The sequence below is a fragment of the Chiroxiphia lanceolata genome, chromosome 19, assembly GCF_009829145.1.
Source record: "Chiroxiphia lanceolata isolate bChiLan1 chromosome 19, bChiLan1.pri, whole genome shotgun sequence".
Lineage (NCBI taxonomy): Eukaryota > Metazoa > Chordata > Aves > Passeriformes > Pipridae > Chiroxiphia > Chiroxiphia lanceolata.
Window position 1 is genome coordinate 7,029,592 of NC_045655.1, and position 24,049 is coordinate 7,053,640.

Here is a 24,049-nt window from a genome sequence, read left to right on the forward strand (position 1 = left end):
GCCAGTGTGTCATCACTGCTCCTGCCACGGTGCAGGGCTCGGTGACCTCTCCTTGCCCACTCCCTGCTGGCAGGTGTAGGATGGATAGGAGAAGAACCTGGAGGGAAAGGAAGCTGAAGGGGAGCTTCCTGCTCTCTAAAACTACCTGAAAGGATGTTGTAGCCAGGTGGGAGTTGGTCTCTTCTCCCAGGTAACAAGCGATAGGATGAGAGGAAATAGTCTCAAGTTGTGCCAGGGGAGGTTTAGATTGGACATTAGGAAAAATCCTTTGCCCAGAGGGCTGTCAAGCATTGGAACAGGCTGCCCAGGGCAGTGGTGGAGTCACCATCCCATAAAGTACCTACAGGACATGCAGATGTGGCACTTGGGGACATGGTTTAGTGGTGGCCTTGGCAGTGCTGGGTTAATGGATGGACTCAATGATCTTAAATGTCTTTTCCAACAATTCTATGATTTTTCGACACATGTTTTCTCTCAAGAGTCTCCTTCCCCTTTAGTGACTGGGTTGTTCACCTGTGACTTTACAAAATTATGTTCAACTCCTCTACCCTTAAGCAGATCTCCCTCCCAGCTCTGTCCAGCTCACCATCTCTGCATTTCTCCAGTAACAATGTTGTGAGATGCTCCAATGTAACATTAAAGGTGTTGTGGAAAGCATCTAATAATGAATGTGATGTTATGGAGTTCAGTTTGTGTCATTGATCCATGACAATTACAATTCGTGCCACATCACCCATAAGAGGTGCAAAAAAGAAGGTCAGAATACAAATAGTTTTTGCAGGAGACTGTGGGACACTTGATTTTCAGCACCATAAATCTCGATAGAAGAGGAAAAAAAATTGAAATGGATATAGTTGCTAGTGATGTTAAGTTGCTATTTGAATGTAAGTTGAGGGCTCCAGCACAGAAAAGCATGAAGAAGCCCAGCTTGACTCAAAATAGCCAAAAGCATTTCTGGAATGAATGTTTTATTGAATTGTCAAAGGTCCCTTAGGATATTAATGCCGTGGTAGATGAGACGATATATTAGAGTCAAGTTTTTAGAAATGATTCTGAGAAATTTCACACCAGGATTTCCTGTTGGAGGTGCAGAGGCAAAAATTCAGAGGAAAGTAGGCACAGATCTGCCCTGAAGGCAGAAGGGGGCTTTTTTTTGTTTGTTTGTTTGTTTCAGAGCATCCTGGAAGCTTGTTTTAAAGCTGAGGGAAGGTGTAACTGCCTTTTAGTGTTTATGTAAATTGTGTAAGAGACAGTTTTACACTTGTAGTTTAATAGTTAAGTTTGAAGTTGAGAAAAAACAAGCACAGACAAAACAAGAGGACATGGATTATCTACAAATGAGATAGTACAGCTTAAAGCAGACAACTACAAAGCTCTCTTGTTTCTGAATGACTTGAGTAGCATTATATTCAGTAGGGAAGGTAACTGACACTCAGAAGCCATAACTAAGCCAGTTATCTTTGTAAAATAAGCCCTTTAGCTCTCTCTGAAGGCTTTGGTGAAATAAAGCAAGGTATTGGCAAACACTGCTCAACAAATGCAGTACATGGACTGACGGTGGTGAAGGGGGCAGCAATAAAGTCACATTTGCATTTTGTATCACCAGACTTTCTACATCAGACAACAGAAGCCAAAGCTTTTTTTTCCCATTAGAAAACACAGTCTGTATTCATTTGCAGATTAATTTATGTAGCTGAAATGCTGAAAATACTGGAATGGAAATACCTGAGATGCCAAAGAGATATTTTCCCTTAATGAAAGAAAATCAGGGAATGTGCCATGCTCTAAAATGCTTAATTCCTGAAGAAACCTTTAGTTACTTGGACAGTCTGCGATTAGAAAAGGTGAATTTGGGCAATGATTCAATTGAAAGCCTTTGAAATTTGTTTTGTCCGTGTAGTCAACTATTTTCTGCTGGCAGAAAGCCTGGCCTCAGTTAGGCTGTGAAAGCAGCTCCTTACTCTGGCTGGCAAAGGGCCTGGCCTTCAGAATGTTCCTGACTGCCATGCAAAAAACACACACGTTCATTTCTTGCTGCTTCCAGCTCCCACTGGAACTCCTGAAATACCAGCTCAGTGGGGATGTGCAGCGTGTCTTCCATGGGGGAACAATGTCTGAATGAAGTGAGGGACTGTGAGAGGTGCAGGATCACAGAATATGTTGAGTTGGAAGGGACTCACAAAGATCGTCGAGTCCCGCTCCTGGCCCTGCACAAGACCATCCCCAAGAGTCCCCTCCTGCGCCCCAGAGGATCAGCCAAACACCTCTTGAGCTCTGGCAGCCTTGGGGCTGTGCCCACTGCCCTGGGGAGCCTGTTCAGTGCCCAACCACCCTCTGGGGGAAGAACCTTTGCCTGAGATCCAACCTAAACCTCCCCTGACCCAACTTCAGGCCATTCCCTGGGGTCCTGTCACTGGTCACCACAGCTGCAGCTCCACAGGAACCAACTCTGCCTCAGTGCAGCTCTGTGTCCTCTGGTGGTGTCACTGATGGTGACACTTGAGGGTGGTGATCAGCCCAAGGTGGGACTCGATGGGCTCAGAGGTTCTTTCCAACCCGAGTGACTGTGGTAAGTGAGGAGGGGAGGCAGAGAGCAGGACCTGGTGCCTGCCCCTCTCCCACCCCCACAGCCACCTCCACCTGCCACGACACCCCGGGGAGGATGGATGTTTTTGGGAGTGAATGGTGGGTGCTGCTTTCCCCAGGTAGCCAGGGAAGGGTGTTTCCAGTGTGGCTGCAATGTTGGGCGTGGCAAATACTGTGGTTGGCTTTGAATTCATACCAAACTCATAAAATCATGCAGGTATTTATGACTGTTGGTGCACAGTGACTGCAATGGTGAAAGATGACTTAATACAAGCAATGTCTCCTGTGGGGCTTTGTCTTATTTCCCCCCCCCCCATGAAATTACTATTCACAAATTCTCCCAGCTGTAGTTCCTTCAGTTAATCCTAATGTTGTACCTGCCACCTCTTCCTTTATTCAATTTCTTTGTTATGTGCCATATCCTCTGGTATGGCTTTCGTACAGCGAAAAAGAACCTTTCTGTTAGTGCACAGATGAAATGGAGCTGAAAATTACTGCAGATAAAAATCCAGCTCTTTGAACTGTAATGCTAAGAATTCTTCAACCAAAGTAGACACCTAATTGGAGATAATGTTGACTCTCTATATAACTTTATTACTTTGTCAAGCTTACACCATTAAGCATGTATTTCATTTCATTATCCTGCAGTAAACAATTTGTTGTGGTGGTGAGATAGGCTGGTTTGTAGTGTCTGTAGGCAAAGCTGTGTTAGACTTCAAATGCAGGTAGTGCTGTCTTTAGCTTTTGAGTTATGGAGCAACAGTGTAATTATTCTATTACCTTGCTAAAACATCTAATTATTTTGTCAATGATGGGAAATCCTGAGAACTTAAATGTGAGAAATTCCAATGTGAATGTAGCTATTCTTTTTTGTCTTTGACAATTTCACAACATCAATTTGCTAGGCTGTTGGGAGGAAAGGATTCCATATGAAATTAATTCAATGGAGACTGTGTATCACTGAAATGATTCCTAATAAAATATTGATTTCTGATTTTAGTAAGCATAGTATATATGCAAAGTACGTGTTTAGCTTTATAATCCATTTAAATATATGCAATTTAGTTTTATGGCATAACAAATTATGTGCTGCTGTTTCTTCAGCCTTTGCAAAGCCCGTTATCACAAGTTTAAAGGGAGACACACAGAAAGAAGGCAAAGGAAAAAGCTAGTTCTTCCTATTTATAAAGAAATGTTATAGAACTGTGAGCCCAGTATAAAGTCAGAATTCTGTCTCCAGTGTTCCCTCATCTCCTCAAGAAGTCCCTGAATTCTATTAAAAATTGCTGGTTTCTCAGCAAACAGCATGAAGAGTTTTTCCTGGGAGAAAGGTTTTAATAATTAAAATTAGTCAATACTGAAGCACAGGAGGTTATTTGATCTTGCTCAGAAACCGACACTTTCCAGAAGGGGGAAAAAAAAATGCAATCTCTCTGATAAATCACTTTGTGCAGAACTGGGAGTCAAGTAGAAGAAATTTGCTGCAGAAGAAAAGAGGGCAACTCACCAGGGAAATAGGTTTGCTCAAAACAATTGTGAGTTTGAACATCAAGGTTGAGATTTTTAGGACATTTCCAGAAAAAAAAATCTGTAAGACTCTCAGGATGAGATGTAAAAATGCATTTGTTAGTACTTCAGGGCATTACATCTCTCAAACACATGATATAAAGTTGCTGTTGGCTCTTGTGCTCCAGTCCAGATTTCAATTTGTCTACCTTTTCTCCTGTAATTTCAACTAAACTCGGCTGTTTTATCAAGTCAGTCTATATTTCTGTGCAGAACTGAGGCTGCCCACCTTCATTTAATAGACTCACATTTTGCTCCAGTAGCCCCTGTCAACTCTGGGCTGTGCCAGCAGATGAAAAGCTGAAATCAAAAACATTCTTGTGGATGTCTGTGCCCAGCATGGGCTGGATTCCCTTTGAGCCATGGGAAACCAGACTCTCCTATAATGATGCCTGTGCCCCCTAAGTCCACGTGGTTTTCCTTGCCCTTATCCAGACCCATATATTCCCCTGTTTTTACGAACACCAAACCTCTCCCCTGTCCTTTTCTGACCCGTTTCTTCCCGTCACTTAAAATCTGTCACTCTTCTAATGTTAGCACTGCTATCCAGCTGTTCCCTCCCTCACTGTGCATTTCCTAGAGAAGAAAATGGTCCTTAAACATCCCCTAGTTTCCTGTCACAGTGGTGTTCAGAGGTTATGAATATATGTCTGAGACCAGACTGCTGCTTTCCCAAGGTTCTGTCACAGTGGGAAGATGCCCTCTGCATCGCTCTGAGGATGTCACAGGTTGCTCTTGCAAGTGTTTCTGAAAGCCCAGAAGAATAAGTTCAGCTGCTCTGGCAGGTTGCAGTGGCTCACCTTTTCTTCACACTAAACTGCATCTTTGCATTCTGATTTTTAGCTTTGTTGTCGCACAATTAGGATCAATAAATTTCAGAAACACCAAATCCAAATTTTGCATTAACTTAACTGTGTTTTAAAGACATTATTCTGTCATGCAAAGAGGGACATGCAACCTAAATGTAAGGATTGATGTTGCAATTCAGCAGAATTGATGTTGAGGCTGAAAAAACCCCTCAACCTCCTGAATTACTTTGACTTGTTTGATTCACCCTGTTTGATCTCTCTTTGTGGCAGATCAGATGAGACAGGAGAGAAGGGAGGCAAAAAAAGACTGTATGGGCAAGAAAACTCCTGGATGCACAACGAGCTTTTCTGTTCCCATTTCCCAATTTTGGAGTGCTAAACTTTTACATTTTGTAATCTTTTTTAGCAAAGTTTATTCTGTGTTATCTGAAGCACTACAAAGTACTGTTTTGGAAAAAAAAGTGAGATAACAGAAGAACTGCCTTTCTCATAGAAGATAACTGGGAGAACAGACACAGGCTTGATCTGCTCATACTCTGAGTAGGGATGTGAAAGTACTACTTTTGATTAACGAGTTGATGTTCTTAGCATATTTACTAGAACTTCTAAATTTTTAGTAAGGAATAATAGCACAGAAAATACTTTTCAGCACATATTTCTACTACTCAGTAGAAGGAGAACACCTTGTGTGCAGGTCACAGTTTGCAGAGTAGATGAGGCAATGTTATGGGAGTGATGTTATGGAATCACTCAATTGCCAATGACTTCTGCAGCGTCTGCTTGTACCTTCCAGGAACTCTGCTCCAACAAAGTACCTTTGACCACACAGGCCCATCTGTATCACTAAAACAAGCTCTAATCTCAGTACAGACGAAACTTCAGAGCAAAGAAAGGTAGGAACGAGGAACAAACTCCTCTGCAGTCAGTGAGGCAAACGGATCAAAGGCAGGGGAAGCAGCAGCTGGGGCTCTGCCAGCTCCTCACACACTCTTTTCTTTCTGGTTCCTCTACTTTCAACAACAAATGGGGAGAAGGGTAAAGCTACTTGCAGTAATAAAAACAAGAAAGACCTTGGTGCAATCTACCTAAAGCAGGAGCTGCTCACATTGCTTCAGAATAGGAGGAGGAGGAAAATTTTTCATGAATCAAGACAGCTTCTTAAGCAACAAAGGAAAATATTTTCACCTAACCAACTATTAGCAGTGGATTGTTCATTCAAACCAGCTCAGCATTCACTTTCTGCTGGTTTTACCTCACACACACACACACACACACACACACATATCTATATCTATATCTATATGCATACATACACATGTGGCTTGTAGTTCTCACTGTGCTGACTATTTGAGAAAAGCTGGCCCAAAAACTTGAAAGCTGATGCATTGCAACAGGTCACAGACTTCAGATTTCAAAGGCTGTGCTGTTCTTTCTCAAGTCATGGGCAATAGTTTTACTGTCTGCAGCTAGAGGTGTTCACACAGCCCTAAGTGGCTCTTTTATTTTTGCATGTAGTGTCACTGCCGTAAATTAGATTTCCAATATGAATTCAAATTACAAGGGAAGCATGTCATTGTTATCATAGTGTAGTTTGCTTTGTAGAAACTGGTATGGCTCCACTTGCCCACAGATGAATGGTGTAAGAAAGGTGTACAGATGAAATGTGTGCATGTTAAGGGTTGTTCTATTTGCTTCATTAACAGCAATTCGATGAACAGTTGTCCACTTACAGATCTCCTGATTAGGATCAATCAACATCTCAAAATTTGAAGACTGTTAAAATAATTAAATGGTTCAATAAATTTGAGGCTATACATCCAAAGAAAAATTACTACACATTTAGAGACATTTTAAGAGATATTTACTCCATCAGCATTCCACGAACTTTGAAGATACATCTTGTAAATTATTTTCTCTGCTTCATTGATTTTTAATATTGTCAGTGCTTACAGTCTTACTGCATTTCAGAAGACAGTACTTTGAGATTTATTTGGCATATCTACTATACTACAGCCTTCTCTATCTGGCATTGTTTTTCTCTGCCTCTTTGACATTTACAAGTTTGGAACTTTAAAAAGTAGCTGGTAAGAGGCAGGTTCAGGTATAAACTGCAGAAGACTTTCTGGGTGGCAGAATGTTGTGTATATCTGATGGGAGATTCCTGACTGTCCTTTAACACAGTTGGGGGTTGTGGTTTGCCCAGAGCAGTGTCTTTGCTGTGGCAGGAACAGCGACCAGCTCTGCCTGTTTAAGGTTTCCATCTGCCACTAGGAATGAATTTTGAGATGTGAGGTGCCCAAAATCTCTGGGTCCTTTGCAAACACCGTGAAATCTCGTGTCCTGGTCTCCACCCTGCCGTGGTCTGTTGTCATGACTGCAGTTGACTCAGCCCCTCTGTCTCAGCCTCCCCCTTTGTAAAATCGGCAAAATAATTACCCTGTGAAATAATTGATAGTTAATGGGCAACGTGCTAATGGCTGCAAAGCCAAAAGCATTCCAAGGGGTATCATTAGTGCCTGTTGTGAGCAGCCATCAGCAATTCTGAATATCCAAGGGGACCATGACATGACAGCTTCCAAACACTGGACATGTCTGAATTAGGTTTTTGGTTCAGGCCCAACTCTAAACAAAACACACTAAAAGGAGACAGATGGTCTCTTCCAGCTCTCCATTGCACTTTTATTTTCCTCTTCACAAACATTAAAGGACAGATTTTCAGCTCAGTGATGGTTTTCTGGAATTCTCCAATTATTTTTTTATTTCTTTTAAACGATGTACATCTTTAGATTTAATAATGGTCATTCACTTTGAGTTATAAGCTGCCACTTTCAGTGCACAAAATAAGGGATACCATCTAGCAGCACACAGGTAAAATTGATCGACTTCAAGCTGCCCAAAGATTGTTTGATGATCACAACCAAAATATTGATGAGTTTACAAGCTCATTTGAAAGACGAATGGTATCACAGAACTGATGTGTTCTCTGCTAGGAGAGAAGCCTGTGTCCTCTTAAAAATTCTCTTTTCACTCTACAGTAATTTCTACAGTATTTTCTACTGGTAATTTCTACAGTATTAGCAATTTCTAGATACTTCATAATTTGGTAATACCTTGTGTGCATCAAATAAGAAAAAATGAAGTTCATATATAAATTCACAGTGGAGGTCACATTTTAAATTGAGATGGATTAAATATTTTAAATCCTAGGGGTTTGCATCCTGTTTTTCTTGTATGGTGACCCACAGTATTGTGGTCCTGAGGTAACAACTGCACTGCAAACATACAACCCAACTTTACATTTGTCAGCATGCCCATGGTTTCACTTATTTCCATGGGGTTGTTCATGCACATGGAGATTTGTGGGGATAGACCCTGAATGTGCTGCCTGAAAGCTCAAAATTCTAACAAAAGATTTCCAACCTACTTTGAAGTGTTCATCTTCAGTACTGAGTACATCTAAAAAATAGGAATGTATTTTCAAATAGGCCACAGGAAAAAGGCTTTTGGAACCTTTTTTTTTTTTTTTTTTACCCTGCCATTTTTCCTTTCATCATTTTCCTGGATTTCTAAAAGAAAATCCTACGAGAATAGAACAGACTGACATTCATTAGAATCTGGAAGAATAAGGGTGATTTTTTTTTTTTTCTTTCTAATTAACTGCCCCAGGGAACGGCTCTACCAGTCAGGAGGAAGAACAGCTCCTCTATTGTGCCTTTTTGTGACTTAGGAACAGTAGATGGGGAGGCTCTAAGCTATAAATCAAACAGTGAAAACCCTCTTAACTGAACACACCCTTGGGCTTCATGCAGAATAAGGCCTTACACTGATCACAAGCAGAACTAGTTGGGATTTTTTTTTTTTTTTTTTTTTTTTGCTGAAACAGGGTTTTGCTGGAAAATGCTTATATGTCAAAACCAAAGTACCTCGTGGAGGGAACTTGATTTCAAAGAAATTTTTCTGAAAGACAAGCTGAGACTGTCAGAAACCTGCCTGATTTCCTGCCAGCTTGTCTTGTGGTGCAGCCAAGAGCCTGCAGACCTGGTGCCTCCATCCCTCTGACCTTCAGTAACCAGCTGGTTTTCCTGGGTTGTCCCTCCCCTCAGCAGGGCTGAGAGTGAATAAAGTCATGTTTGTGCATACAGACAGACTGCCAAAGGGACAATCTGGGTACCAAGAGCATGGGGGCTTTAAGACTCCCATGGAGAACTCTACCTTAACACAGCTCCCAGGGTGAGGGCAGCCTTGGATGTACATGGAATTATTCCTGTCTGATGCCTCTTTTAAGGCACCAACCATGCCTGAAGCAGGAAGGGGGAAGGATGGAGTGCACTGTTCCAGCCACAGCAGCACCATTCTCCCAGGCTCGTCCATGAGCCCCCTCTCTGGAAACATCTTGCTGTGAGCACTGCTCTGGAGGTGAAAATGGGACAATATTTGCCAAAATCTAGAATAACCAGAGCAGTCTTGGCGTAGCAATTTGTATCTTGAGTAAAACTGGCTCCACAGGTCAGTGCCACAATAGTCTCTAGAACAGTCCACAAACCTCAAAGCCACAAAGTAATTTCAGAACTGGGACCAGAGCTCCATCTGTCTCTTTGATTATTAGTTTTTGTCTTTGAAGCACAGGCACATCCTGCCAAACGAATGTGTGTTAAGAGGGCTTCAGGTTTCACCTGTGGTGGATTGTTCTGCAAATGCTTTATGTGTTTTTAATTATATTTTTATTGGTAGCATATTTTTCTGATATTTTATTGACCCTTCCCTGTTTTTTATGAGAGCAAGCAATGAACTCTAACCTGCCTTTTAAAGCACTTAACAGTAGCACAGTTAGTTCTAAGAAGTCTTTTATCATTTTCTGAATCAGAATTCCCTATTTCAGGCAAGTATGCTAATTCATCATTTATGTTTATTACCATAAACTTTTTGCTCTCTCAAAACATATATAAAAAAAGGTATTTTTCTGGACAATCTTAGCAGAACCCCAGTTTGAAAGCCATGCTCCTCTGATGCTTTATGTACTGAATTTTAGGGCAGTGAAAGTTCTGAGTTGAGAGTTTGATGGATTGGAGCAGGAGGAAGAAACTTTTGTCTGCACAAGCTCACCAGGGTGTTTCAGACTTACGTGGTAGGAAGCAAAAAAAAAGCAGTGGGTAATGAGAATTGGGTGGCTGAGCTCCTGTAGCCAGGGATGCTGCAAGATTAATTCCTGTATAAGCATGGAAAATGATGGGCCTCTGGGGACCATACCTACATGCTGTGCTTTGGATGTAGACTTCAAAGCATTGAGCTGGGTTGGAGGTGCTGTATGGGACTGATAGCTCAGGCCTTGATCACTCTGTGCTTTGACTGGCAGAGGAAACGGGAAAGAAACTGCTAAAGGTGAAAAGAGCAGAAATTTATGTAACAAAATAGGCTAAATGTGTACTGTTCACGTTGAACGTGGCTTGAAAAATAAAAAAAAAAAAAAAAAAGAGGTTTTTGATTCATAGGAACGTCACATTCGAGAGAACGTGACAACTGTTTCTGGCCAGTCCTACACTGAAGGTTAAGCAGATTAAGGCTGTGTTGCCAACTGGTTCTGTTATTAGCAGAATTTCCAGGGACTAGATGGCAGGAGCATGTTCGTAGTTTGATAAGAAAGAGTAAATAAAATTCGAGATGATGGAAAGAGATGGCCAGTAATGCACTTGCCCTTTCTCGCTAAAATCCAGAACTCTCTTTGCCTTTGATAGAACTTTTCAGAGTAATAACTTGTATATGGTACTTTTCTAATGTGCCTCTGGCAAATCGTCAGTTACAAAATGTTTCCATGGCAGTTGGATTAAAAAAAAAAAACACCCAACCAAACCCCTGAAAAGTAGCTGAATGTAATGAATTAATTTCTCCTGAGTTTTAATCCAGCAAATCTTGGCAGGTGTATGCAGTAATGTTCAGTTAGTTCATACAGAGATAAGAATGCAGACAGATAAAGGTGAGATATTAAAAGATAAGTGGAAAGAAAATGGACTTCAAATAAATGTGGTTTAACCTTGTCAATTCTAATTCTGCACAGTGTTAGCACTGATGCTGTTGTGGCTGCTATCACTCACATGCTATTTTAAGGGTAGCTATGCCTGAGCAACTGTTATAAATGTGATCATTTTAGAAAGACATGCTTCTGAAATGATAACAGAATTGAATTTTGCCTCCCTTTGTTTTTTGTAAAATATCCTATTCCATTATCTATCACAATTTCGCCTAAAGAAAACAAAATTTAGAAGTATATCCTTCTCAGTCTGTATTGAAATCACCTAGATGGTTAAAATGAAATACCTCAAATTTAAAGTATTTTGACTTTCTGGGGGGTGTGTGAGTGCTCAGCACCAAACAGGTCTGAGGAACTTCATTGTATCTTCAGTGTTGTGTCTCATCCGTCCTTAACTCTGGACTCTCCTGTTTAGGATCTGATCCCCCACATCCATCCTCCAGTCCACAGGCACTGCCAGTTAGGATAGACTGGGCTAACAAACAGGGTATTAGGAGTTTTGGCAGTCTGATGTCCATGGTTAGCAAATAAACACCAAATCATCCAGTTTTATCCCAAAGTCCATTTGTCCAAGATAATGTTTGCAGTAATTGCTCCCTGCTTATCGTTTTGGTAAATTGTAAAAATGATAAAAATTCATATGTTTACTTTTTATTTTCTTTTCTGGTTGTCCATAGTAGCTGCAAGAGCTTTTGTACAGGTCGTTTGTCTTGATTCCTCCTTTCTTTGGAACGTTACTTTAAATATGTTTGGGGGAAAAGTTAAAACTTACAGAAAGTGTAGTGGAAAAATGATTACCAAGTAACATGAAACACAAAAGCCGTTTCAAAATGAGTGTAGTTTTTTTTGCCTACAGAGGTAAATTACTCTTTAATTAAAGAAGAATCATCCTGAAGCAAGTGAAGTCACCACAAGCAAATGATAATAATTTGGAGTGAGGCAAAGCAAACAGTTCATAAGTGACACTGGAGGTTTAGAGAGCTGAACGTTTTCATGTCCCAGTGGTTTAAAAGAGCAAATCCTACAGCTGCTACTCTAAGCAGAAAAACTCCACCTTATTGCTTTATGATGCTGGATTTTAAAATTGAGGCACCAAAGGGATTTAGATTATAGTCGGTGACAGACTGTGCTCTCAGAACATTGACACTCTCTTCCACTTCTCACTCCCTCCAAAAAAAGAGAACAGTTGGTAACCAAAAAGTAAACATGTGCAAAAAAAAAATATTTATTACTAAAGGGATCTGTTTCACTCAGTATCTAAGAAATTCAGTATTATTATTCCCTGCAGCAGATATTTTGCTGTGTCACACGTACATTAATATAAGCTGACGTTGTCACAGAGCCTGCAATTTGTTTGGACAGCTCCTGCAGTTCTGCTAATGCATGGAGAGCTCCTAAGATTCAGAAAAGTAGTTTCCAACAAAGGAAAGTTTTCTGGCAAGGAACACCCATGTATGTGTTGACAATGAAAAACAACCCCAAACCACCCCTCTAAAAGTCTGCCAGTACAGTTTCTTAAATTTCAGTACACAGCAAACAGTATCTGTGGAGCTTCATTTATTTGATGTGACAGTGAAATGTGAATGTTCACCTCCAATGACCACACAAATACCACAGTAATCTGACAAAATGAAAAAATGCAAGCCTGAAGCAAAAATCAAAATCCTATTTGGGTACCTGAAATTTAGTCTCAAATTTTATAAGGGGTTAAACACTTGTTCTAAAGCATCATTCAATCTCCAGATGGTGTCTAATGATTGTTTGGGATTATAAAATTAAACGACTGTTCCTTTCAATTATATGTTATTGTCAGTCTTTCTGCTAAAGACATAAATACATAATTTCTCCCCCTGTATCCTTTTTCTTAGTTTATATCTTTGAAGAGCCAGAGCTGCATCAGGTCCAACCCTGATTCCTGTTGGGGCAATAACTGAATTTCTGAGCCTTATACACCAAGAGAAACATCCCATTACAGCTTGCTTCAAATAAAACCATTAAACTTTTCCTGTTTTACCTATCATAAAATGCACACTTAGGCCTATGGTATGAACTGCAAATTCTTTCCCTTGCAAGAAAAAAAAAAAGTTAAAAGCCTTATTTGTATTTCCACTGCTAATCAAGTTTTAGAAAGGTGAAAAAGTAACAGGAATGGTATTTATGATAGGAGCAGCTGATTATACATGACGTAAAATTCTTTATTGCTGATATAAAGTTTGGACATCATATAACTTGATTTGTGTAATTAAGGGTTTTTCCCAAGGGAAGGATAAAACAGGCTATTTCTAGAATCTAATTTTCCCTTAAAAATAGCAGTATGACTACAACAGCACTAAATGTAAGATCCTGACTGCAGGAGTGCCCTGGTGCTGCCTGGCAATGCAGCCATTCATATAAAAATGAGTTGTACTTGCTGTGTATTTTTTCTATTTATATATTTATGATCAGTGATTTATAGTTGCTGCGCCTTGGGTTGATTTTATAACTTCTCCTGGCTCTCGAGTTCTGGGGTTTTTTTATTTAACAAGCATATATTACCCATGACTTGAAGATGACTGTCTAGGCCAAAAAATTACAGGAAGGAACATAAGTTTTAAAAGTCAACTATTCCACTTCAACAGAGTTAAAGAAGAAACTGCTTTTGAAGGTCACTGAGGATTAAGATGTATTTTTAGCACGTAGCCAGTGCAGGAAGTTTACTGCGTTTTGATGTAAAATACACCACAAAATCTTCTGTTCCATATTCCTGGAAAGTCATCTTTCTTGTGCTCTCCAATAGAGTAGTTCAAAAGGAGAGACTTCCTGGGTAAGAAACACCAACTGCATTTTAATTGTTGCCCTATTTGCTGCTTACAACTTCTCTGGATGTCAGCACATTGTTCTCACTGGTATCTTAATGTTCCTGTTGCTGCCACGAAGCCACAGATGTTTAGATGGTTCAGTTACTGCCTGGCTTTGCACCCATTTCCAGCTTTTGGTTTCAAGGAACCACTCTGTCATTTCATCTCCCCTTAATTCTGTCCATAGTCCATTTAAGTATATACATCATACAGAAAATCTGTCACAAAAAGAAAAAAGCAACTACAAAAGTCTAATGGAGCACGAAATCAAGTAAATGGAATTGTGTGCAGCAATTAGTTTACATTTTTATCTGCACACCTGTTTCTTATCCATCAACAAAGTAGCAGTTAAACGTGTACAATTCATATACTCTGAATTCTTTAAGAACAAAATAATACGAGAAATCTGAGAAAGAAAAGCTGGCATTCAGATATTCACTATTAGATTTTGGGAAATTATTTGCAGTATCTCCAGACAGCTGCATACATTTTACATTTTGTAGCTTTCCCCTTTATATATTCCTATGTAGCCACTGGGGGATAAGTTTATTTGTTCAGTCTGCAGGTGCCCCAAACTTTCCAATCCCTCACTGTCACTGAAGCTATCGAGGTGCAGGCAGAGTTTGCAGGACTGCTGGAGTGTGGATGCTTTCCCAGATACCTGCACTCCCTGGAGCCAAGAGGGAATGAGGGTTCTTCCTGGGAGAGCAGGTGGCAGCTCCAGGGGGGGGGATGTGTCTGTGTGCAGGAGGCTCGTTTAAAAGCTGCACTTTGACGGGGAGCTTAAGGGTTTTTGTTTGGGTTTTCTACTCTGCCCGGAGCCTCAGAGCATCCTGATCTGCTCCTCTGGCTTCTGCTCACTCTCAGTGACAGTCCTGGAAGTGAGGCCATAGTCCAACAGTTTAACAGGCTGCTTAATCTAAATCAGATATTTGTAACAGCAGATTTTGGTTAATAATTTCATATTATTTCATGCAGTGGTTCTGGAATAGTGCATTCTGTATCTGACACAAAAATACACAGTAAATTAAAACATTACCTTTTATCCTCCTCTTCCATTTGTACTGTCCTGTTGTCACCTACATTTTATTGCTGGTTTCAGGTACAGTAAGTGTATAATCCTTAGTAAGTACAGTAAGTGTATAAGCCTTTATAAGCCTTAGCACCTTAAGGACTCCTTAGTCAACAAAACTTTTGCTTAGAATCTTGATTTATCATCTTGTATTTAGAGAAGTATTTTGGGAACGTTTGGAAATGTTTTTGATATGTTCTACTTTATAAAACAACATAGGTTTCCAAGTTTGCCTCCTACAAGCTTTGCTGTCCAGCTTATCTCAGCAGCATTCTAGCAGCATCCCTAGGGATGATGCTTTCAAATCCAAAGGGCTCTGCTGCCCAGAGGGAGAGGAGGTCATTTCATCCCCACGTAGCTTAGGAGGGGAGACAGACCAGGCAGGCTGCAGCAAAATGGATCTCTCTTTAAGAGCCTCATTTCCTTCAAAAGTCAGTAGAGGATAAAAAGGAATTTCCATTGGGTGATTCAGAGCTCTTGAATTACCAGACCACGGTCAGGTGTGAATATTCCTCAATCTGTGCTAATATACTGTTCAATCCTATTTTCTGTTCTTCTGACAAGCAATAACATCCTATTCAGCTTAAAACATAAAATTGAATTTGTTTTAGAAACACACAGTAATCCTGCATGGGACATTCGCTTAAGAGCTGGACTCAATGATCCTCGTGGGTCCCTTCTGGCTCAGAAGATTCTGTGATTCTGTGATGTGTCTTTTGGACTTTAAATCTGCTTTTTATGGATATTTTGTATAATTTTGGGGGAAGCCACCTACATTATTTAGGGAGGACAGAAGTGAATTCTTACAATTGCAGCACATATTCATCTCCCACTGGTTTTGAATTACTCCTGTGAGCAGTCTCCTTATATTTTAGTGATGACAATACCACCACCTCTTCCTGATTTATATTCTGTTTCTATATCAATTTAATTTGTTATCCTATTGACTTTCTCCTTTGAAGCTGAACATTAATCTGAAGGTTATAGAGATTTTACTAAGCCCTCCCCCCCCTTCCATTAAACATGTGTTCCCTCATCTGGTGCTTTCCTCAGAGGCTTATTTTTCAACATTAATAAGTGTTGGAGTACAGTAAACTTGTCTTTTGGCTGAAATACTTAAAAAGGACCTGCACCATTTCCAAAAAAGGTTCCAAAAGAAGACAAAGGACTATGTACTAGCACAATCCAAGGACAAACCATGGTTTCTTCCATAAATGATCCCACCACCAGGTTTTTGAGGAGGCTGTTTGGAACTGCACAGGCAAGTCAGAGGTGCACAGAAGGTCTCAGTGGCAGAGCTACTGTTTCTGATTTAACAATTCAGAGCACTCTAATTCTGCAGCAGGCTGGATTAAATTATTTCAGCTGGCTGGCTGGTTCTCATAGGCTGTCTATGTGACAGTCCTGCTTCCAAAAATATCACAAGTTGGATTTGAGACACTGATCTCTCTCATAAGTAATCCTTTACTATCACTAGAAGTTCCCTACTCACATAGACACGCCTCCAGTTAAAGAATTTGCAGTAGCCAGAGGAGACTGATGATTCAGAATGTTCAGCTTCTCCCTTTGATTCCCATTTTCTTGTATTTCTTCTTTTTTTTCTCAGTGGTTTTTAGCAGCAGCAAAAGTAAATCTCAGTTCCAAGCTGTGTGTACAACTTGGAATATGTATCCATTTATTTAGATCCTCTTCTCACTTTCATTTTACTTCTCCTGTAGCAGATGAAGTCATTGTGTGTTTATAATCTGTCCTTGGGTTTTTGGAAGGGTGGGAAGAGAAGAAATCTATTTTTTTTTCATGTGTATTGGACTGTGGTCTCTTGTTTAAAAGTCTCCAGCCGCTGAGTTTGTGAAAAGTGCATAACCCCAAATAATTAAGCTCCTTGACTTTCTGCCTTTGCACTGATAAGGCTGCTACAAGGCAGAGCCATGAAGTGATTGGAAGTCTCCTGCAGCACATTTTTCATATGACTTTGCCACATGGTAAAGTTAAAGGCTCCCATTTTCACCATGAACCTTTTTAGAGGTTACCTTTATATTTTAACAAGGCAGACAGTGCCTGAACAACAGCACTCTGGTCAATTCTGCTGTTTGTACTGCTGCTGTCTGAAGGGAAAGTGCCCTTTTTCATTAAATGATACAGATTCTGAAGCATTAAAACCCATTTTGCATGGAGGCATTAGGCAGCAGACACAAATGATTGGTGTCTTACTTGGAGACTTTGCTTAAGCCAAGATTTTCTTTTAATCGTTGTAATACAGTAGGATGCTTATGCAAAGAACAGGGAACTGAACACACTCAAGTTTGCATCACAGGGACAAGTAAATGCTTGATTTATTTATTTAAGCATTCCAAAGCCTGCCTGCCTTCCCACTTACCAGTGCCAAACATAGTGATGATAATCTGATGCACAGTTTTAAAGCCTTTGCACTCAAACCGAATGTTTGTTCAGTTATTCTGTCTATACTAAAGTGATTACTGGGGGCTAAAAGGTAACCAGATTATTATGGAGGTCTCTCTTGACAGCCTTTAACACCTAGTTGTATGTTATAGCCTGGAAATTACAAGCCTCTTGGTATCATTCAGACCATAGCACATTTTGAAGCAATTTGCTATTTCCAGGCTGTTTTTCATGCCGTGGTCCCACTCTAGTGCTCTCCAGCTTGCTCTGGTGCCTGCCCCCTTGCAGAACACCTTTACTAGGCAATAAAGGTCCCTAAAACAAAGTACTTCCTCAGTATGGCTGTTAGGTGGGATTTCCACATGTGTAGAGAACATTGCAGCTGGTTCAAGATATATCAGGGCTGTTTAAATCTGCTTTGTCTGCTCCTGGATTTAATTTAGGTCTATGTGAGCCAATCTAAGTTTGCCAGTGCTGTGAGGGAGAGGTGCTGCCCTCTCCCCTGCCCTCTCCCCAGGCTCCCTTCCTCTCTCTGCAATGTGCTGACTTTAATAAGCCTTGGAGACCTCAGTGAAAATGAGGGGAGAGATGGGGATGGGAGTGGAGGAAGGAGTAGTAGGAATAATCTTATTGTGATCTACTGGAATGGGTCACACTTCTTGAGTAACTTCATCCTTGGGAATTGTTTCCATGGCAAAACAGAGGTTTTGGTAAAATCCATGGTGGGTTTGTCCAACACAACTGAGACCAGCAGTGAGGAGACAGTGCCATGGGAGTTCAGTGTGCAATTAGCAGTCACACACTGCAACCCTGCACTGATTTTTCTCTGGTTGCTAAAGCCTAAGCCAGCAAACATTCATTGCTATTCTTACCTGCACCAGCTAAATTAAACTAATGAGCCTATGCCGTTATTTTTCTTTATCCCATCTCCTCTGACAGCATTATCCAGTGCAGAAGTGAATAGTAATTAGCAGCAACAGTCTTGAAAGCACATGTTACATTATAGAGCACACACTCTATCAGGAAGTCAGCTGGCTTGTTTACAGCTTTCTCACTCCAGTTGTTGGGAACTGTAGACAATTCACCTTCTAGTGCTGAGAGCTTATCAAAGATCACTCATTTACACAGACAGCACTTGTATGGGTGGATGTACAGTCAAAGAACACCATTAGTTGCTGTCTTTCCCTGAAAATGTGCAGCCATTCTGTTCAGCATGACTGATTTGCATCTGTGCTTCTACTTTGGGAACAGTATGTGTTCTATAAATAAGACTTAGCTGTGTAAGTGTAGGTTCAAATCAGTAATTAATACTGGACCTTACTGAAACTTACCTGTCCAGCTGCCCCAAACAGCTTTTTGAAACTTTGAAATGTACATCCTCAAAGGACAGAACCATCTCAGCATCTGAAAAGAAGGTGTCTTGTCTAAACTCCTCAGCCTGTTGTTTGTCCATTCTCTGTTGTCATGGGAGATGCATCTCCACAAAGTGATTTGTCCTGTCCTAAGAGATGCATCTCTGGCTATCAGGACTGATCATCCTCTGAAGATGCCAATCTCCTCCTATTCACTGCAGGGGGAACTCACATAACTACAGGAATCCTGCACATACTGTAGATCCAGCTGTGCCTGACTGACACCAGTTTCCACTTAGCTGGGTTTTCTGCTTTTATTAAGGAAAACTTGAGGTCTCTGTTAGCAAATACCAAATATTAATAGTACTTCAGAACTCCTACTTTCAAAACCAGAAGAGCCTACTTAAGTGTCAATATTAAACATTGCCAAACAAGGCTCTACATTTTTTCATTGTTATAGTCTAGGACCGATGAACTTATAACTTAAAAACTCTTTTAAAAACATCTGAAATGATGCTGATACATCATATCCAGTACAATGGTATGTTTCAACTAGATTTTTGCTTTCTTGTTCAGTCAACTTTCTGTTGTTTGAATATTACTCTTCTGTAAGCCTGAACAGCAAAGTAAAGACTTTATTTACTAAAGCATACTTAACTTTCAGCTCTTAAAGGAGCAATACTTTATATATTCACTTATCATGGAATTTAATGAAGGCAACCAGAATTCAGTTGTGTCAGACATGAGTAATTTCATGCAAAAGCTGCCACTGGCTGTATTATACATTTATGTAGCTTATAAAACAAAGCCAATGATTTCCATCAATTATAACACCATCATTTGGCAACTGTGCAATTAATTTCTTACTCTAAAATAACTGCTGTTGCTCAGTGCCAAAGAAAATGCCACACATTAACTGACTCATCACCAGAGACTGTGATGGAGAGTACACATGTCAAGCTGATTACTCATCTCCAAGAAAATAAGTGCTTTATGATCAAAAAAATATTCTTTTTGGTATTCTGAAAGAATGGTAACAGGGATATCCATTTTATCTTTAAAAATGATCCCAACACCAATATACAGTTATTCTGAAGCATTATTTTGAGTAGTGGAGTGGAGTTGCATGCTGGCCAGTTCACAGCCGTGGCCCAAGTTAAAGAAGGATGGGGTCCTGCAAACCTCATGCACCTCTTCTATGGAAAAATGTTCCTACATAAGAAAAATGGAAAGATTCTGCCCTGTTTGTCCCAGAAAGTCTGCAAACTCTAATTTACATCTTGAAAAAGTACTCCACATAAGACACTAAAATATTTATCCAGCAGGAGTAATGGGTCATTCTGCAACAGGTATCAGGATCATGAAGTTATGGTCTTTCTTGGGACACTTATGGACATGTATTGAAAACACAAGTTCCCATTCTGCCAGGGATTACTTGTGCAGTCAACTTTATTTCTTGAGCAGAGTTCTGTGGAACCACCTCTGAAATTAAGTATCTCCTTATTTTTGCATGAATCAAAGGCAGGATGATACTCAGTGTAGAGTGTTACCAGTGTGTAGCAAAACCAGCACTTCTGTACAAATTGGAGGCACTTCCAGGATTTGTGGTTAATCTCATATTTGTGTTTACAAGAGACATAAAGGACCCATCAGAAGAGACTTGATTACTTTGTAAGTAGCACAGATGAGAATAGAGGGTGTCTCTGCATACAATAAACACGGCACTTTCATTCTTAGATACAAATCACACAATTTGCAGGGCAGGGGCGAGGAAGCAAAACCCAATTCCCCGATTTTCAGGACGGGTGCAGGGAAACCATTTTTTACGGGCGACAAATTAAATTTGCAAATACCTTCAGGCAGAAATGGAAAGCGAGTCATTCATCCTGGTACCTCCCAGGAGGGTGACCTACCTCCCCAGAGAAGGCCTGTCCGTTGAGGAGGTGCTCTGATCCCTGGCTGTCCTCGCTCCCAAAGTGTAACCGGATTTCCTCCAGGCGGTGACTGTATGTCATCGGCCCTCCAGAGATGTTGACCAAATGCTCTTTGTCTAATCGTAGAGATACGTGTCTCCCTGTGTTATACATTGTCCCACTGACCTAAAACGGGTAGGGGGGAAAAAAAAAAAGGCATTTTAAAAGAAATAATCTGCAAATCATAGAAACTGGTTGTACATACTTGAGGATTTTGCTCTTCTCGCACCTTCGTTCAAACGTAGCAACACATCTTGTTTGGAGACGAAATAACCAACCTGAGGTAACACTCCAACTTCTCCTTTCAGTCTTATATTGTATATTCAAATATTTTGCTAAATCCACATGTACACATTTTAGCCAGGGGCACATTGTTAGCATGGTGAATGGGATTGTTACACTTTTAAATAATAAGTAAGCTTTTAGAGCACTTTTTATGCGAGGTCTTGAGTAATGGCTTCATTACAAAATTCCCGCACTGAAAATGGGAACATTTCAGCTGACATAAATTATTTAAGTACACTTGAACAAATCTGGAATTTACCTCTTTTTTTTTCCTTCTTTTAATATTTATAACAAAGTTACCCAAAAGTAAAGGTGCTGCAAAAAGCAGAGACATAATTATTCATTAGTAGGGAACTCTACTCCTCCCGGAGCTGCAGGTAAAAATTTTCACTGTCTTGCTCTGCAAGTCTCTTTGTTTCGTTATGAATATTTTATAGGTACAATTGCCAGATCTTTTAGCCATAGCAGTACAGAATGAATTCCAATTTGATCATATGTGTCTAGGTCCTACTACACCTCCAAAAGCTGTAATGCTCCCTGAGAGTCATCTTTATTTTTAAAAAGACTGAATGTTGTGCTTCATTTGCAAACTGATTTACAGCTGCTGTAATGAAAAAGAAAATGATGGTGGAAATTTTTCATATGGAATATAATTCTATCATGATTTCCACTGTCATAGGAAAGTTTCTAGATCAAGAAGTTGCTTAATTTATGCCATTAGAAAGTAAAATATGCCAGTTTGAGTTAAAGCAGAACTATGATTTATTTAAAAACATTCTGCATGGATACAAATGTACACTTGAATAAGATCCATTTAATTTAAGAAGTGAAAGCATAGGAATAATATGCTTTGTTGCACTTCAATTTAAAATTAAAGACATGACTATTATGTATTATATCTCATACTACATCAGTACTATAGTAATTAACATTGCTGCAGTGTCATTTTCTCTGTAATACTAATTACTGAGTTTAAATGACCTGTTTTCTTGCACAGTATGTTGTAAAAAGTTGCACTGAACAGACTGTGCACTAGAACTAAATGGATGAGATTAAACAGCTTTTGATTGTTGTGGTTCTTTACACTTTGATACAGATGTTCTTTTTTTTTTTTGGTGTTTACTCCAATTCAAAATAAGCAGTAATAAATTTCCTACGAGAAGTAATAAACACAAATATTCCTACTCATCGCAAAAACCCACAATGATTTTATTTATAAATGCTCCTTAGTTTTTCTGCTTGACTTGGCATGCATAATAATTAAATACCAAGTTTAACTTAATAGGTGGAAGAAGGTCAGCTTATTGAATTCAGTTTCAGTACACTGCATATGAATGACACAAAATTGCTAATCATAAGTAACAAATGTAGTTTAAAAACAAATAGGGGGAAACTGTTAGAGCCTCTTACATTTGGAAGCTCATGCTTCACTGAACCCTCAGTTAAATTTAACAACTATGCAAAATATGCAGAATCCATTTCCTTACTTGAATTGGTACAAATCTCAAATGAGGTTGCCATTATTTTCTCTCTCGAGGTAAAAGTGACCCAAATAACCCCTAATATGAATCAAATAACTCCGAACAGAGCAGAGAAGGGAAACGATGAGAGGCAAATTCATGAACAGGAGTAACATTTGTCTTTCTCATTTCCCCCCTCATAAAAATGCAGTGCTTGTAGTGAGATGATGTTGACTGTTTCAAAACAGAATTTCCCCACACAGCTGCAGATGGAGAATACCAGGAATGCAGTGAAGCATCTGACATTCCTCATTTCTGGCCCGTGGGGAGGGATGAACACTGCAAGTGAGACTATGAAATTCTCCTGCATGGGCACACAGACAGGCAGGGCAAAACCTAAGATCTTCAATACAAAAAATACAAGGCCTTGCCCTTTTATGTGCCTTCTTAGGTGTAAGTGAAACACTGGTTTTCTTGTTGTGAGGGTGTGCCCAAGGGAAGAGCAGCTGCACAAACCACCTGAGATCCAGCACCAAACTGCACCTTCAGGACATGCCCATGTCTTGAGGGTATCAACATGTACCACCATCACCAGCAACTTTCAGTGGGCACTTCTTTTATGGGTACTTGATTCCTACAGGAAGTGGTGTCATATTTTCCATCTACTCAGATTACATCTGAATGAAAAGACTGAAATATTTAGGAACTTTTTTTATTTCCTGGAGACTGTGACTTGCCCAGGCTCCACAGCTGATGGCCCACCATAACACCATATGAATTTGTTTATTGTTGTGCAGGATATTGTCTGGTTTATATACAAAACCAATGTCTTATCACCTTCAGAGGTTAACATTTCAAGTGCAACCGTTTACAGTTAGCACATAGAATCACACAAGTGTGTTCATCCTCAGCATCCATAAATGCATTTTACACAGTAAATACTATTCCTCTATGCACAGTTTTAACTGCTAGTGCAGGAAAATGAGGTTCTGATCTTTTTCCCTGTGTGAACCTACTGCTAAGGGAAGGATTCTCCATATTTATGGTACTGAGCCTTTAAAGTGATGGTGCACTGTCATTCTGCACTGTCAGCTGAGCTGGTTTTGAGGAAAGCAAAACTGCAAGTCTAGAATGTCACAGTTGCAGAGGTTACTGAGATATTTTCTGCATGTTGCACATTCCCCTAAAAAATAAACAGTATGAAGGCTGGGCACCTTATGGGAAAGATGTTGCCTCTGCCTGGAACAGTCAACAGTATCTGCTACCCCAGAAAGCACAGCATTTATTTTTTATATGTGGAGACTGGATAAAATGTTACAGGGTGGTTTAAAAGGCTCACATAAAAGATCTGTTAAGAGCTATATAACTATTTCCTTAATGTGTCAGACTAATCTCAGGTGCTCAGTCCTTCAGTGTGATGGGCTTTGTGCCACTTCTTGCTCTGCTGTGAAGTAACTGTTTTGTTCTGTGTGAGTTTGACTTGAAAATTATATAAAGATGGAAATCCAGCAAACAAATCTGGGGGAGGGGGGAAACAGCACTAAATCTTGACCTCTTGTTTTTAAAAAAGATTTTAAAAAAATATCTTATGCACTAGAAATGAGACTGCAGTAAAGAAAACATATTAAATCATCCATAAAGCTGGTTTGAGAAAAAGGCAAAGTCTAAAATCATCAAAGTTAAC

The 24,049-nt window shown here is 39.9% G+C and overlaps 1 protein-coding gene across 1 annotated transcript in view; it reads right to left on the bottom strand.

Annotated features, from left to right (window-relative positions):
* Nucleotides 1-24,049, bottom strand: part of CA10 (carbonic anhydrase 10) — a 184,925-nt gene that overhangs the window by 18,442 nt on the left and 142,434 nt on the right. Inside the window, exon 5 of the mRNA XM_032706767.1 lies at nt 20,561-20,746. Within this exon, the coding sequence (XP_032562658.1) occupies nt 20,561-20,746 (186 nt within the window). The remainder of the gene's footprint in view (nt 1-20,560; nt 20,747-24,049) is intronic.